This window comes from Dermacentor andersoni, chromosome 5, assembly GCF_023375885.2.
Source record: "Dermacentor andersoni chromosome 5, qqDerAnde1_hic_scaffold, whole genome shotgun sequence".
Taxonomy (NCBI): Eukaryota; Metazoa; Arthropoda; class Arachnida; order Ixodida; family Ixodidae; genus Dermacentor; species Dermacentor andersoni.
In genome coordinates this window covers 21,518,674-21,532,477 of record NC_092818.1, presented here as the reverse complement: position 1 = coordinate 21,532,477, position 13,804 = coordinate 21,518,674, and the positions used below count along the sequence as shown (strand labels likewise).

The following is a 13,804-nucleotide window of genomic DNA, read 5'->3' as shown; positions in this document are numbered from 1 at the left end:
CAGCTTGTTTATCAGGACCTCGTCATACCGTGGTAAGGACGCCTTTTTGTGAAACGATCGTCATCGCATTGTCTTCATACAGGCGTCCTCACAATGTCCTCGTTTGATGTGGTCATTTCAGAATCAACCTTTTATCGTGCCTTCGTCGTCATACGGCCTTTGCTGTTCCATCGACACCCTCCCCTCTTCGTCTTTGCATCGTCGGCACTGCATCGTCGTACAGTCTGCGTAACGCCGTCATGCTCATTTTTGACTTTCGCAAGCGAATGCCGCACAAAAGTTGACCGAGACTGGAGGCAGTGTACATTCTATATAGCGGGAGCAAGGAAATACCAAGAATGACCAAGATAGGTAAAAATAAACACCACTTTAGGAATACGGTGCATTATTTAAATGCAAAGCACATCACCATCGAGAATGACCTTTGGATGGGTTCTGTCGTAATTTTTTCATCCAAAGCCTTTATTTAGAACGCGGCTGGCGATGTTTGGCGAGTACTTGCTCCCACAAGACGGTGGTGTGACGCATCCGTGGCATCAGCAACCCGGGCCTCGCGCATAGTCTCCTGGAAATAGAGAGAGGTACGTGCATGAAAATAAAGAAATTGGAATAGCACCACATTTTGGAAATATCTACAGCGCCAACTAGTAAAGGAATGGTGGCTGTCTTTTGAACAATATGAACAGCTCCGAAAGCTACCTGCATCACTGCATGGATTCAAAATATATATTTGTGTTCAGGATAACTTTATTCAACATATCCTACCAGAAGTTTTATGTGCTTGTAAGTAAAAAAGGAAATTAACAGTGACCTTAGCATATGACAATGAGGATGAAGGGATGATGTCCCGTGAGCGCTCACGGGACATTCATTATGTTACTTCACATTCTCATTGAAATGCGTTGTTGCTTCAAGTTACTTGGTTTCTCTTTACTTGTTTCAACGCAAAAGTATTATATCCTTTTGGTATCCTGATACAGCTATGGGACATAACGCTCTAGTTTCAAGGAGGTTTTTAATGCCCACTGTTAGGCTACGAACGTGAAAAGCATTTTTAAAATGGAAATACCATGGTTAGTTGGGAAAAGTTGCGTCTCCGTGTAGGTGACGAAAAATAAATAAATCTTCATGTTTGCTATGGTAAAAACTGTATTTTATTGCCTAAACGCAGAGGTGGAGATGGAAATAATTGTAGGACATAGCCATGTTGATCCCGCGTCAGGTATTTTTCCGCAATCTGAGCGATATCGAAGTGTACCTTGAGGTTGCTTCCCGCCGTCTGGGATGACATGGAGACATCAAGTTAGTATCAAATTTATCAAAAGCGTTGAGACGAGTATGAGTAAACCACTTCTTCACACATGCACCGTATTTCATATCCAGAATGAATATTTTTAGTAATCACTTCAGGGTGAATTTCGAAAAAAAATAGTGAGAGAAACGTGTCATGTATTGTACAAGTTGTCTTAAGAAGATATGACCCATGAGGCGAAAGTCCGCCGAAAATTAAAGGTCGAGGGTACGTTCCAGATTTTTTTTCGATGCTCGTGTCAACTAACAGATGGGATTAAGACTAGGCGTGATAAATTTGTGTTGTCAGTTTTTGCCGAGTTTCCCCTCTTCTTGAATTTCTTTCGCTATAGCTTGACAGTGCTTTTGGTTGCTTAGAACAGATGCTGAATCGATGCAGCTTCCACGTGCGACGTGCGGCATTTGCCCAGACGCGGGAGGCAAAAGCCGCACAATAAACAAAATTTTAAACTCAGTGGTATTGTTTTGCCTTATTTGACTGTTGCTAATAAGGTGTTTGTAGTGGATTAAAACATGGGACTATTTTGAGAAGCACTGTCACTTGTGCCCGCTTTTCTTCCGTAGCTTTTTCTTCATAGCCAAAGAAAGTTGTCCGCGAGTTTAACCCTTTAACTGGCAAGATAGGAAAGACCTGACCTGGAATGTTTTATATTGCTTTATGTCTTCTTAATATTGTTGAAATATGTACCAAATTAAATATGAAAAGGTTTCTGGTAAAACGAGGAGAATAAGAGGGTCAAAAATATTCTTGATCAGCGGTTAGAGACAATTGTGCGGTCCAAAACTTGTGTTCGATACTTACTCTGGCAAGGTAAATGTGTGTTCGTGAGATGCAGCTCACTGGAGAAAAAAAAATAATAGCTTTATTAAACAAAGGAAAAAAATTCTCATTAGCGATGTGACCAGAGCGTCCGCGAAGACGATACCAATAAAGTCTTGGAGTTTTGTCACCAAAACATCTGCTGCTACTCACAGTCGACATTTTTGTGACTACCGCTGTTGAGCCGGTACATGAATTATGGTAAATTAAAAGACAAAGGCTAATGTTTGGTTTTGTATAGAGTCTGCAGATATTTTTGTGAGATCAACAATACTGTTGAGCAGCAAGTTAGAGGGTTAAACAGGGTCCGTGGTCAGTCTATGTAGCGCCACTGCCGCTGGAAAAGAAAAAAAGGCACGGCGTGCCGCGTGCTTTGGAAGCGCTGTGATCCGCCGTGGCGCCACCAGTTAGGGTCTGTATGTATGTATGTATGTATGTATGTATGCTTTATTTCCACAAAAACTAAATACAGCTTTGCGGGGGTAAAGTGGGGAAAAAAGCTGCTCGTAGCAGCTTGACCAGCCCCAAATACCCTTAATACAAAGTCTTTCTGGAATCGGCATAGCAAACGCGCGCAAACGCCGTCGCATCGCATTCTGCGTTTCGATGTGTTTTTGGTAGACTTGTGCTTCCACCGATGGCATCGAGATACCAGTCGACTCGTGAGGATATGATGAACAGGGGCGTGTTGCCCACGTGGCCATTGGTGAAGCTGGCAAAGCCCAGTCATCCTACAAACCCGGACCATTGGGTAGCGTCGATACCGCGACGCCAGCTCAGAGCATCAGCCGGGGCTGCTCCAACGCGTCAGGAATGCAAACAGCAGCAACCGTTCTGTCTGGGCATGGCTACGGGAATGCAAGGTGAGACCACACCAGCGAATAACATGGATCTAATACATCTAGACAGAACAGAAGACGGAGTAGCAGGCTCCTTTCACCACAACGCCGGGGGACGCCAGCGGAGGGACGATGACTGACAGCCAGTCCTGGCACTACTGCAAAAGAAGCAGCAAGCGCGAGAGCGCAAGCGAAACACCGACTCAATAGGCAGCACTAACCCGGCGAAACAAAGAAAACGTCGAAGACGGATACCTAAAGTTCCTCCTCTTCCTAAGGACGACTTCAATATAGTTATCCTCCCGCACTGACTGCTTTTGGAACCTATCAGCATGCCAGCCCTTGTTGAAGCAATCGTCACGGCCTGCGACTAACAAATAACAGGTGAGCAATTTTTGCTCCGTATAAAGGCCGGCGCCAATATCGCCAATTCGTCAGGACTTCGCGGAGCAGGCACGCCGAGTCCACTCCATTGCTATTGACGGACGTTCGCATGATGTTAACGTATACGCTGACCCCGGAGAGGAAGCTATCCTAGGAGTTATACACGGATTTCCACCTCGGACGCCACCGGAGACCATCCCAGCAAACATACGTATACGGACTCAAGGCGTCGAACTTACCCAACCAAGAATGATCGGAGAACTTAAGAGCGCCGCCTTTACATTCCTTGGCCAGTCGCTACTTCGGGTGGTGTACTACAACGGAAGCGAACTCCCATGTCATCCTGATTGTGCTACTGTTCAGGTGCGCCAAACATGTCATGGAAAAGTGCATCAGACAGACGTCTGTTCACAGCCCGTCTGTTCATGCCGAATCTGTGGACTCGGAAACCCAGTGGCGGCCACCCATGTAAGCCAAAGCAGGCTCACACGGGTGGCATTCTGTTTTTATGAATGAAGGAAGAGTAACATTAAAATAATGGGATTTCGAAGTTGACACTTTCTGTGCTAATTCATCTTTCAAATTCTGAAAATACGGAGAAGATGTAGAATGTTGTCGGCGAAGATGTTGAAGTCTCCGCTTCAAATGAATAATATCACGACTCACCCAAGGGTTTCGACGCTTATTTCTCACTTTCCGTTGAGGTACAAAATTTTTGACAGAAAATAATATGCCTTCCTCGTGTGAGTTGGTCCACGTCACCGCGGTCCGCAGCTGCCAACGACGCCTCAAACAACCAAAAAACCTCAAGTCAGAAAGAGCGCTGACAAGCACAGTGCAGTGCAGAAAAAAAGCACGTTGGTTCGCCTCAGAGGATGAGGAATCGGACTACACAAACGGCCATAAGAGCGATCAAAGCGACCGACAGGAAAGGACGAGATCGCCATCTCCGCACCCAGTGAACGCACGGTCCAGACCGGCGTCACCTCACCAGAGAAGATCCCGCTCACTGAGACGAGAGCATGTCCAGGGAGGAGAAGCAAGGAAGACGCAACGGTCACCCAGAGAAGCACCGAAGGCGGCCTCAGTTGTGACAAATCCACAGTTAAGCTGGGCAGCGGTGGCGTCTTCCACAACCACACCTATTACACAAAACGAGCAATAAAAAGAAATAGTTCCCGCGAACAGACAACTAAAGGCAAGTTCAGAGTTTTATTTTATTTCATAATACTGGAAGCCGGAATTGGCCCAAGCAGGAGGGGCATGAAAACACAAATCATAATAGCACGTACATGCCAAAAAAAATTACGTTGCATGTGACATACAACAGTACCAAAAATTAAAAAAATGCAGAGTAGAAACGAAAGCAATGAACATTGAAATTTTCCATAAGAAAATTCTTTCCTTTCTACTGAAGAAACAAATTTTGAAGGGCCTGTTCCACGTCAGGAGATCGAAAAACCGATTCAGGAAGCGCGTTCCAATCAGCTATTGTTTGAGGGAAGAAACAGCGCTTAAATGAGTTTGTTTTAGCAAACATAGGCTGTAATGAGTGTTCGCTATAGTGGCGAGTCCTTCGAGTAGTGGAGTGCCTGCGGAATGAGGGGGCAGCAATGCTAAGCTTTCCTACCAAAATTTTATGAAGGAAAGAAATGCGGGTCAGTTTTCCACGTGTACTAGGCAACGGGATATTATTGTCCTTCATAAGCTGTGTTGGGGAGTCTGATCTTCTGTATTTATGAAAAATGAAACGTACTGCCTTTCTCTGAACGAGCTCTAATTGATAGATGTCTTTCTTAGTGTGGGGGTCCCAAATTACGGAGGAGTATTCAAGTTTGGGCCTGATGAAAGTTTTCTAAGCCAAGAGCTTAATATGGCTTGGAATATGTTTTAATTTTCGTCTCTAGAAACAGAGCTTCGAGAATGCAGTTGAACAGATCTCAGAGATATGAGTGCCCCAGGCTAAACGGTTGTTAAGAGTTATTCCTAGATATTTATATTGTGAGACCTCGCTAATGTGACTTGTGGAGGCAATATTGGTAATAGCTAACATTTCTTTTTCGCGTAACTCAGAGAAGCACACTCTTAGCAATGTTTAAATCCATATTCAATTCCTCACACCAGTGACATACTTTAAGCAATGATTATTGGAGCAATTGATGGTCTTCTGTTGATGTTATTTCTTTATATACAACGCAGTCATCTGCGAACAATCTTATTGGCACTGACCGGGCACTGACATTTACTAAATCATTTATACATATTAAAAAGCAAAGTTCCTAAAACACTACCCTGAGGAACACTGGAAGCAACAGCAAGCCATTCAGAAAGGGCGCCATTCACATCAACAGACAGCGTTCTACCACCTAAGTATGCTCTGAGCCATTCTACAAGATACAGCGGAAGACCAATTAACTGTAATTTATAAAGAAGTTTTTAATGCGGTACCTTATCAAAAGCTTTCGCCACATCCAGAAAAAGAACATCGATCTACCCCGAGTTATCCAGTACGCTGAGAAAGTCATGAACGATCGCAATTAGTTGAGTAGTGGTTGACATGCCCTTCCTGAATCCATGCTGAAAAGGTGATAGGATATCCTTTTCCTTTAAAAAGTCATTTGTAAAGCGGGCCACGATGTGCTCTAGGAGTTTGCAGGATGTATAAATAATTGATACCGGTCGGTAATTAGTCACGCGTAACTTATCCCCTTTTTTATGGATCGGTACAACACGAGCCTTCCTCCAATCCTTACGCAACTCACTGGTTTGCAGAGATAAAGTGAAAATTTTAGCAAGATGCTCCGAGATCTGGTCCGCCATAACGCTTTAAAAAAGCACTTGGAATGCCGTCAAGACCATGACCTTTCCGAATATTTATTTTACGAAGCAAAGACAAAACCCCGTCTCTGGTAACGACAGGAACCTCGGCAGGATCGATGGATCATTTCGGTGCATGAAAAACCATATCTGAAAGGCCCCCCAAAACAGTTTGAAAGTATACATTAAAGAGCTCAGCTCTTTCCTTCTCATTGGTAACGAGGTTCCCATCATCAGTTTTAATTTCTCTTATGACCTCTTTTTGATGACCAAGGTAATTCCAAAACTTGCAGGGATCTGTTTTTATGAATGAAGGAAGAGTAACATTAGAATGATGGGATTTCGAAGTTGACAGTTCATGTGCTAATTCATCTTTCGAATTCTGAAAATACTGAGAAGATGTAGAATGTTGTCGGCGAAGATGTTGAAGTTTCCGCTTCAAATGAATGATATCGCGACTCACCCAAGGGTTTCGACGCTTATTTCTCACTTTCCGTTGAGGTGCAAAATTTCTGACAGAAAATAAGATGCCTTCCTTGAGGTGTTGCCATAAGCGGTGTACATCACCCTCATTAGTACGTAGCAGTTAATCATCCAAATAATCAAAAATAGAAGCGTCGTGAGCGCGGTCAAAATCATGGACGTTGCGACAGACAAATTTCGAGTACTATCAACGCTATCGGTACGACAAGAAAAAGAAAGCAAATGGTGATTAGAAATACAAGGCTCAACCCTGAGTTCACCATTAGAGAACAATTCACTGACAAAGAACAAATCTAAGACAGCATTTTTACGGGTACAGTCACGCAGAATTTGTTTAAGGCTTAAAGCTAACAAGGTGTCCATAATTACATCACCAGAGGCACAGCTCCCGTAAGCTAAACCCCTCCAATCCAAGCTTGGTAGATTGAAATCCCCCGTCATAATCACATTGTTTTCACGCTTCGTTAACAAGTGGTCATATAAGCTTTCAAGAAATGTTAATTGAGAATCAGGAGCACGATATACCGCGCATAATAAGGAGGTCAAGCCCCAACATGACACATTTAAAAACAGGCTTTCGTGATCCGGAATTCGGTCAAGAACAGTGACCTGGACAAATGACTTCACAATAACGGCGACACCCCCACCCCTTGAACCACGATCCCTTCTGAAAACATGATAGCCAAGGGGAATAATTTCATAACTTATTTCATCGCGTAACCATGTTTTTGAAAGAACAAGAATGTGCGGGTCATAGGAAAGGAGTAGTAGTTCAAGGGCGTTAGTTTTATTCTTAATACTTCTGGCATTTAGAGACAATAGCCGTAGTTCTTGTGCTTGGTGCTGCAACCGCTATCTTTCAGAACTATCCCCTCTGCTGATAGGTGCTGGCGCCCGTGTACTCGATGCATCATCCCACACGTAGTAGGCGTTATCAATTCGCAGTTTGTCGTGAATAAGTGAAACCTTCTTGTCAATATTGCTTTCATTCTTTGCACTAATTTACGCTTTTTCTCTGTTTCAGCAGAATAGTGGTTTTGGATAGACAGGCCAGTTCCCTTTAGCTTTCCAACATTGCGCCAAACGTCCTGTTTTTCAAAGTAATCCTGAAAGTACAAGATAACTGGTGAATTCACAGCTCGGCGACCTAACCTGTAAATGCGCGCCACTGAAGAACTGGTAATTCTAAGTTCATAGTGGAAAATTTCTTCAGTAACCTTATGACGCAATGTTTCTTCAGTCTCATTTCCGTCTTTTTTGATGCCAAACACAATCAAGTTCTTCCTTCGACTTTTATCCTCTTGATCAACTAACCTTGCTTTGCAAGATTCCAGTGTTTCCTGGACTACTCCTACGTTTTCATGTAGGTGCTCAATTTCTTGCGTCTTTGCTGACAATTTCATTCACCTTTTTGTCTAGTTCGTTCACGCGCATGCCAAAATTTGCGACAGTTCTTTCTGTCGGTTCTAGCCTGCAAATCACATTGGCCAGATTATTTCGTATAGCTTGCTGACCTTCAACAAGTTGCTGAAGCAGTTCTGGCACAGAGAGACCGGAACCAGGGTTTTGCTCAACGTCTCCGCAAAGCAGTCGCTTCAACGTACAGAAGCACTCAAAAGCAATGACAAGCAATGCCAAGTCCATATGTGGACTTGGCACAACTACAAGACACCTCTCGTCACTTCTGTACAGACAGACACTACCAACCAGGACAGACAGCAGGAAACGTTGCATTGGAGACATGATCCCCGTCGCTTCGCCGAACCCACTGCCGAAGTATCGCTGAGGACAGTCTTTTACAGGCCATGCTGGTGACGTCACTGTCGCAGGAAGTTCTTGAAGTGGTACACTGGGCATGTTGGGCAGCAAGTCCGTGTCCGATAAAGGGCAGCTTTCACTGATGGAGCCATCTTTGCTGTCGTCCGATCCAGAGTGCCGACACGTGCTTGCGAATGTTGACGTACCGGCAGTGGCGAACAGGGCAACCTGGACAGAAAGCAGGAAACGTTGCATTGGAGACATGATCCGGTAGCTTCGCCGAGCCTACTGCCGAAGTATCGCTGAGGACAGTCTTTTACAGGCCATGCTGGTGACGTCACTGTCGCAGGAAATTCTTGAAGTGGTACACTGGGCATGTTGGGCAGCAAGTCCGTGTCCGATAAAGGGCAGCTTTCACTGATGGAGCCATCTTTGCTGTCGTCCGATCCAGAGTGCCGACACGTGCTTGCGAATGTTGACGTACCGGCAGTGGCGAACAGGGCAACCTGGACAGAAAGCAGGAAACGTTGCATTGGAGACATGATCCGGTAGCTTCGCCGAGCCTACTGCCGAAGTATCGCTGAGGACAGTCTTTTACAGGCCATGTTGGTGACGTCACTGTCGCAGGAAATTCTTGAAGTGGTACACTGGGCATGTTGGGCAGCAAGTCCGTGTCCGATAAAGGGCAGCTTTCACTGATAGAGCCATCTTTGCTGTCGTCCGATCCAGAGTGCCGACACGTGCTTGCGAATGTTGACGTACCGGCAGTGGCGAACAGGGCAACCTGGACAGAAAGCAGGAAACGTTGCATTGGAGACATGATCCGGTAGCTTCGCCGAGCCTACTGCCGAAGTATCGCTGAGGACAGTCTTTTACAGGCCATGCTGGTGACGTCACTGTCGCAGGAAATTCTTGAAGTGGTACACTGGGCATGTTGGGCAGCAAGTCCGTGTCCGATAAAGGGCAGCTTTCACTGATGGAGCCATCTTTGCTGTCGTCCGATCCAGAGTGCCGACACGTGCTTGCGAATGTTGACGTACCGGCAGTGGCGAACAGGGCAACCTGGACAGAAAGCAGGAAACGTTGCATTGGAGACATGATCCGGTAGCTTCGCCGAGCCTACTGCCGAAGTATCGCTGAGGACAGTCTTTTACAGGCCATGCTGGTGACGTCACTGTCGCAGGAAATTCTTGAAGTGGTACACTGGGCATGTTGGGCAGCAAGTCCGTGTCCGATAAAGGGCAGCTTTCACTGATGGAGCCATCTTTGCTGTCGTCCGATCCAGAGTGCCGACACGTGCTTGCGAATGTTGACGTACCGGCAGTGGCGAACAGGGCAACCTGGACAGAAAGCAGGAAACGTTGCATTGGAGACATGATCCGGTAGCTTCGCCGAGCCTACTGCCGAAGTATCGCTGAGGACAGTCTTTTACAGGCCATGCTGGTGACGTCACTGTCGCAGGAAATTCTTGAAGTGGTACACTGGGCATGTTGGGCAGCAAGTCCGTGTCCGATAAAGGGCAGCTTTCACTGATGGAGCCATCTTTGCTGTCGTCCGATCCAGAGTGCCGACACGTGCTTGCGAATGTTGACGTACCGGCAGTGGCGAACAGGGCAACCTGGACAGAAAGCAGGAAACGTTGCATTGGAGACATGATCCGGTAGCTTCGCCGAGCCTACTGCCGAAGTATCGCTGAGGACAGTCTTTTACAGGCCATGCTGGTGACGTCACTGTCGCAGGAAATTCTTGAAGTGGTACACTGGGCATGTTGGGCAGCAAGTCCGTGTCCGATAAAGGGCAGCTTTCACTGATGGAGCCATCTTTGCTGTCGTCCGATCCAGAGTGCCGACACGTGCTTGCGAATGTTGACGTACCGGCAGTGGCGAACAGGGCAACCTGGACAGAAAGCAGGAAACGTTGCATTGGAGACATGATCCGGTAGCTTCGCCGAGCCTACTGCCGAAGTATCGCTGAGGACAGTCTTTTACAGGCCATGCTGGTGACGTCACTGTCGCAGGAAATTCTTGAAGTGGTACACTGGGCATGTTGGGCAGCAAGTCCGTGTCCGATAAAGGGCAGCTTTCACTGATGGAGCCATCTTTGCTGTCGTCCGATCCAGAGTGCCGACACGTGCTTGCGAATGTTGACGTACCGGCAGTGGCGAACAGGGCAACCTGGACAGAAAGCAGGAAACGTTGCATTGGAGACATGATCCGGTAGCTTCGCCGAGCCTACTGCCGAAGTATCGCTGAGGACAGTCTTTTACAGGCCATGCTGGTGACGTCACTGTCGCAGGAAATTCTTGAAGTGGTACACTGGGCATGTTGGGCAGCAAGTCCGTGTCCGATAAAGGGCAGCTTTCACTGATGGAGCCATCTTTGCTGTCGTCCGATCCAGAGTGCCGACACGTGCTTGCGAATGTTGACGTACCGGCAGTGGCGAACAGGGCAACCTGGACAGAAAGCAGGAAACGTTGCATTGGAGACATGATCCGGTAGCTTCGCCGAGCCTACTGCCGAAGTATCGCTGAGGACAGTCTTTTACAGGCCATGCTGGTGACGTCACTGTCGCAGGAAATTCTTGAAGTGGTACACTGGGCATGTTGGGCAGCAAGTCCGTGTCCGATAAAGGGCAGCTTTCACTGATGGAGCCATCTTTGCTGTCGTCCGATCCAGAGTGCCGACACGTGCTTGCGAATGTTGACGTACCGGCAGTGGCGAACAGGGCAACCTGGACAGAAAGCAGGAAACGTTGCATTGGAGACATGATCCGGTAGCTTCGCTGAGCCTACTGCCGAAGTATCGCTGAGGACAGTCTTTTACAGGCCATGCTGGTGACGTCACTGTCGCAGGAAATTCTTGAAGTGGTACACTGGGCATGTTGGGCAGCAAGTCCGTGTCCGATAAAGGGCAGCTTTCACTGATGGAGCCATCTTTGCTGTCGTCCGATCCAGAGTGCCGACACGTGCTTGCGAATGTTGACGTACCGGCAGTGGCGAACAGGGCAACCTGGACAGAAAGCAGGAAACGTTGCATTGGAGACATGATCCGGTAGCTTCGCCGAGCCTACTGCCGAAGTATCGCTGAGGACAGTCTTTTACAGGCCATGCTGGTGACGTCACTGTCGCAGGAAATTCTTGAAGTGGTACACTGGGCATGTTGGGCAGCAAGTCCGTGTCCGATAAAGGGCAGCTTTCACTGATGGAGCCATCTTTGCTGTCGTCCGATCCAGAGTGCCGACACGTGCTTGCGAATGTTGACGTACCGGCAGTGGCGAACAGGGCAACCTGGACAGAAAGCAGGAAACGTTGCATTGGAGACATGATCCGGTAGCTTCGCCGAGCCTACTGCCGAAGTATCGCTGAGGACAGTCTTTTACAGGCCATGCTGGTGACGTCACTGTCGCAGGAAATTCTTGAAGTGGTACACTGGGCATGTTGGGCAGCAAGTCCGTGTCCGATAAAGGGCAGCTTTCACTGATGGAGCCATCTTTGCTGTCGTCCGATCCAGAGTGCCGACACGTGCTTGCGAATGTTGACGTACCGGCAGTGGCGAACAGGGCAACCTGGACAGAAAGCAGGAAACGTTGCATTGGAGACATGATCCGGTAGCTTCGCCGAGCCTACTGCCGAAGTATCGCTGAGGACAGTCTTTTACAGGCCATGCTGGTGACGTCACTGTCGCAGGAAATTCTTGAAGTGGTACACTGGGCATGTTGGGCAGCAAGTCCGTGTCCGATAAAGGGCAGCTTTCACTGATGGAGCCATCTTTGCTGTCGTCCGATCCAGAGTGCCGACACGTGCTTGCGAATGTTGACGTACCGGCAGTGGCGAACAGGGCAACCTGGACAGAAAGCAGGAAACGTTGCATTGGAGACATGATCCGGTAGCTTCGCCGAGCCTACTGCCGAAGTATCGCTGAGGACAGTCTTTTACAGGCCATGCTGGTGACGTCACTGTCGCAGGAAATTCTTGAAGTGGTACACTGGGCATGTTGGGCAGCAAGTCCGTGTCCGATAAAGGGCAGCTTTCACTGATGGAGCCATCTTTGCTGTCGTCCGATCCAGAGTGCCGACACGTGCTTGCGAATGTTGACGTACCGGCAGTGGCGAACAGGGCAACCTGGACAGAAAGCAGGAAACGTTGCATTGGAGACATGATCCGGTAGCTTCGCCGAGCCTACTGCCGAAGTATCGCTGAGGACAGTCTTTTACAGGCCATGCTGGTGACGTCACTGTCGCAGGAAATTCTTGAAGTGGTACACTGGGCATGTTGGGCAGCAAGTCCGTGTCCGATAAAGGGCAGCTTTCACTGATGGAGCCATCTTTGCTGTCGTCCGATCCAGAGTGCCGACACGTGCTTGCGAATGTTGACGTACCGGCAGTGGCGAACAGGGCAACCTGGACAGAAAGCAGGAAACGTTGCATTGGAGACATGATCCGGTAGCTTCGCTGAGCCTACTGCCGAAGTATCGCTGAGGACAGTCTTTTACAGGCCATGCTGGTGACGTCACTGTCGCAGGAAATTCTTGAAGTGGTACACTGGGCATGTTGGGCAGCAAGTCCGTGTCCGATAAAGGGCAGCTTTCACTGATGGAGCCATCTTTGCTGTCGTCCGATCCAGAGTGCCGACACGTGCTTGCGAATGTTGACGTACCGGCAGTGGCGAATAGGGCAACCTGGACAGAAAGCAGGAAACGTTGCATTGGAGACATGATCCGGTAGCTTCGCCGAGCCTACTGCCGAAGTATCGCTGAGGACAGTCTTTTACAGGCCATGCTGGTGACGTCACTGTCGCAGGAAATTCTTGAAGTGGTACACTGGGCATGTTGGGCAGCAAGTCCGTGTCCGATAAAGGGCAGCTTTCACTGATGGAGCCATCTTTGCTGTCGTCCGATCCAGAGTGCCGACACGTGCTTGCGAATGTTGACGTACCGGCAGTGGCGAACAGGGCAACCTGGACAGAAAGCAGGAAACGTTGCATTGGAGACATGATCCGGTAGCTTCGCCGAGCCTACTGCCGAAGTATCGCTGAGGACAGTCTTTTACAGGCCATGCTGGTGACGTCACTGTCGCAGGAAATTCTTGAAGTGGTACACTGGGCATGTTGGGCTGCAAGTCCGTGTCCGATAAAGGGCAGCTTTCACTGATGGAGCCATCTTTGCTGTCGTCCGATCCAGAGTGCCGACACGTGCTTGCGAATGTTGACGTACCGGCAGTGGCTAACAGGGCAACCTGGACAGAAAGCAGGAAACGTTGCATTGGAGACATGATCTCATCGCTTCGCCGAGCCTACTGCCGAGGTATCGCTGAGGACAGCCTTATACAGGCCATGCTGGTGACGTCACTGTCGCAGGAAATTCTTGAAGTGGTACACTAGGCATGTTGGGCAGCA

At 48.0% G+C, this 13,804-nt stretch overlaps 1 protein-coding gene across 1 annotated transcript in view; it reads right to left on the bottom strand.

Annotated features, from left to right (window-relative positions):
- Positions 1-411: 411 nt before the first annotated feature.
- Positions 412-13,804, bottom strand: part of LOC126530138 (uncharacterized) — a 31,422-nt gene continuing 18,029 nt past the window's right edge. Inside the window, exon 3 of the mRNA XM_050177565.2 lies at positions 412-565. Coding sequence (XP_050033522.1) covers positions 537-565 — 29 coding nt within the window. The 3' untranslated portion in view covers positions 412-536. The remainder of the gene's footprint in view (positions 566-13,804) is intronic.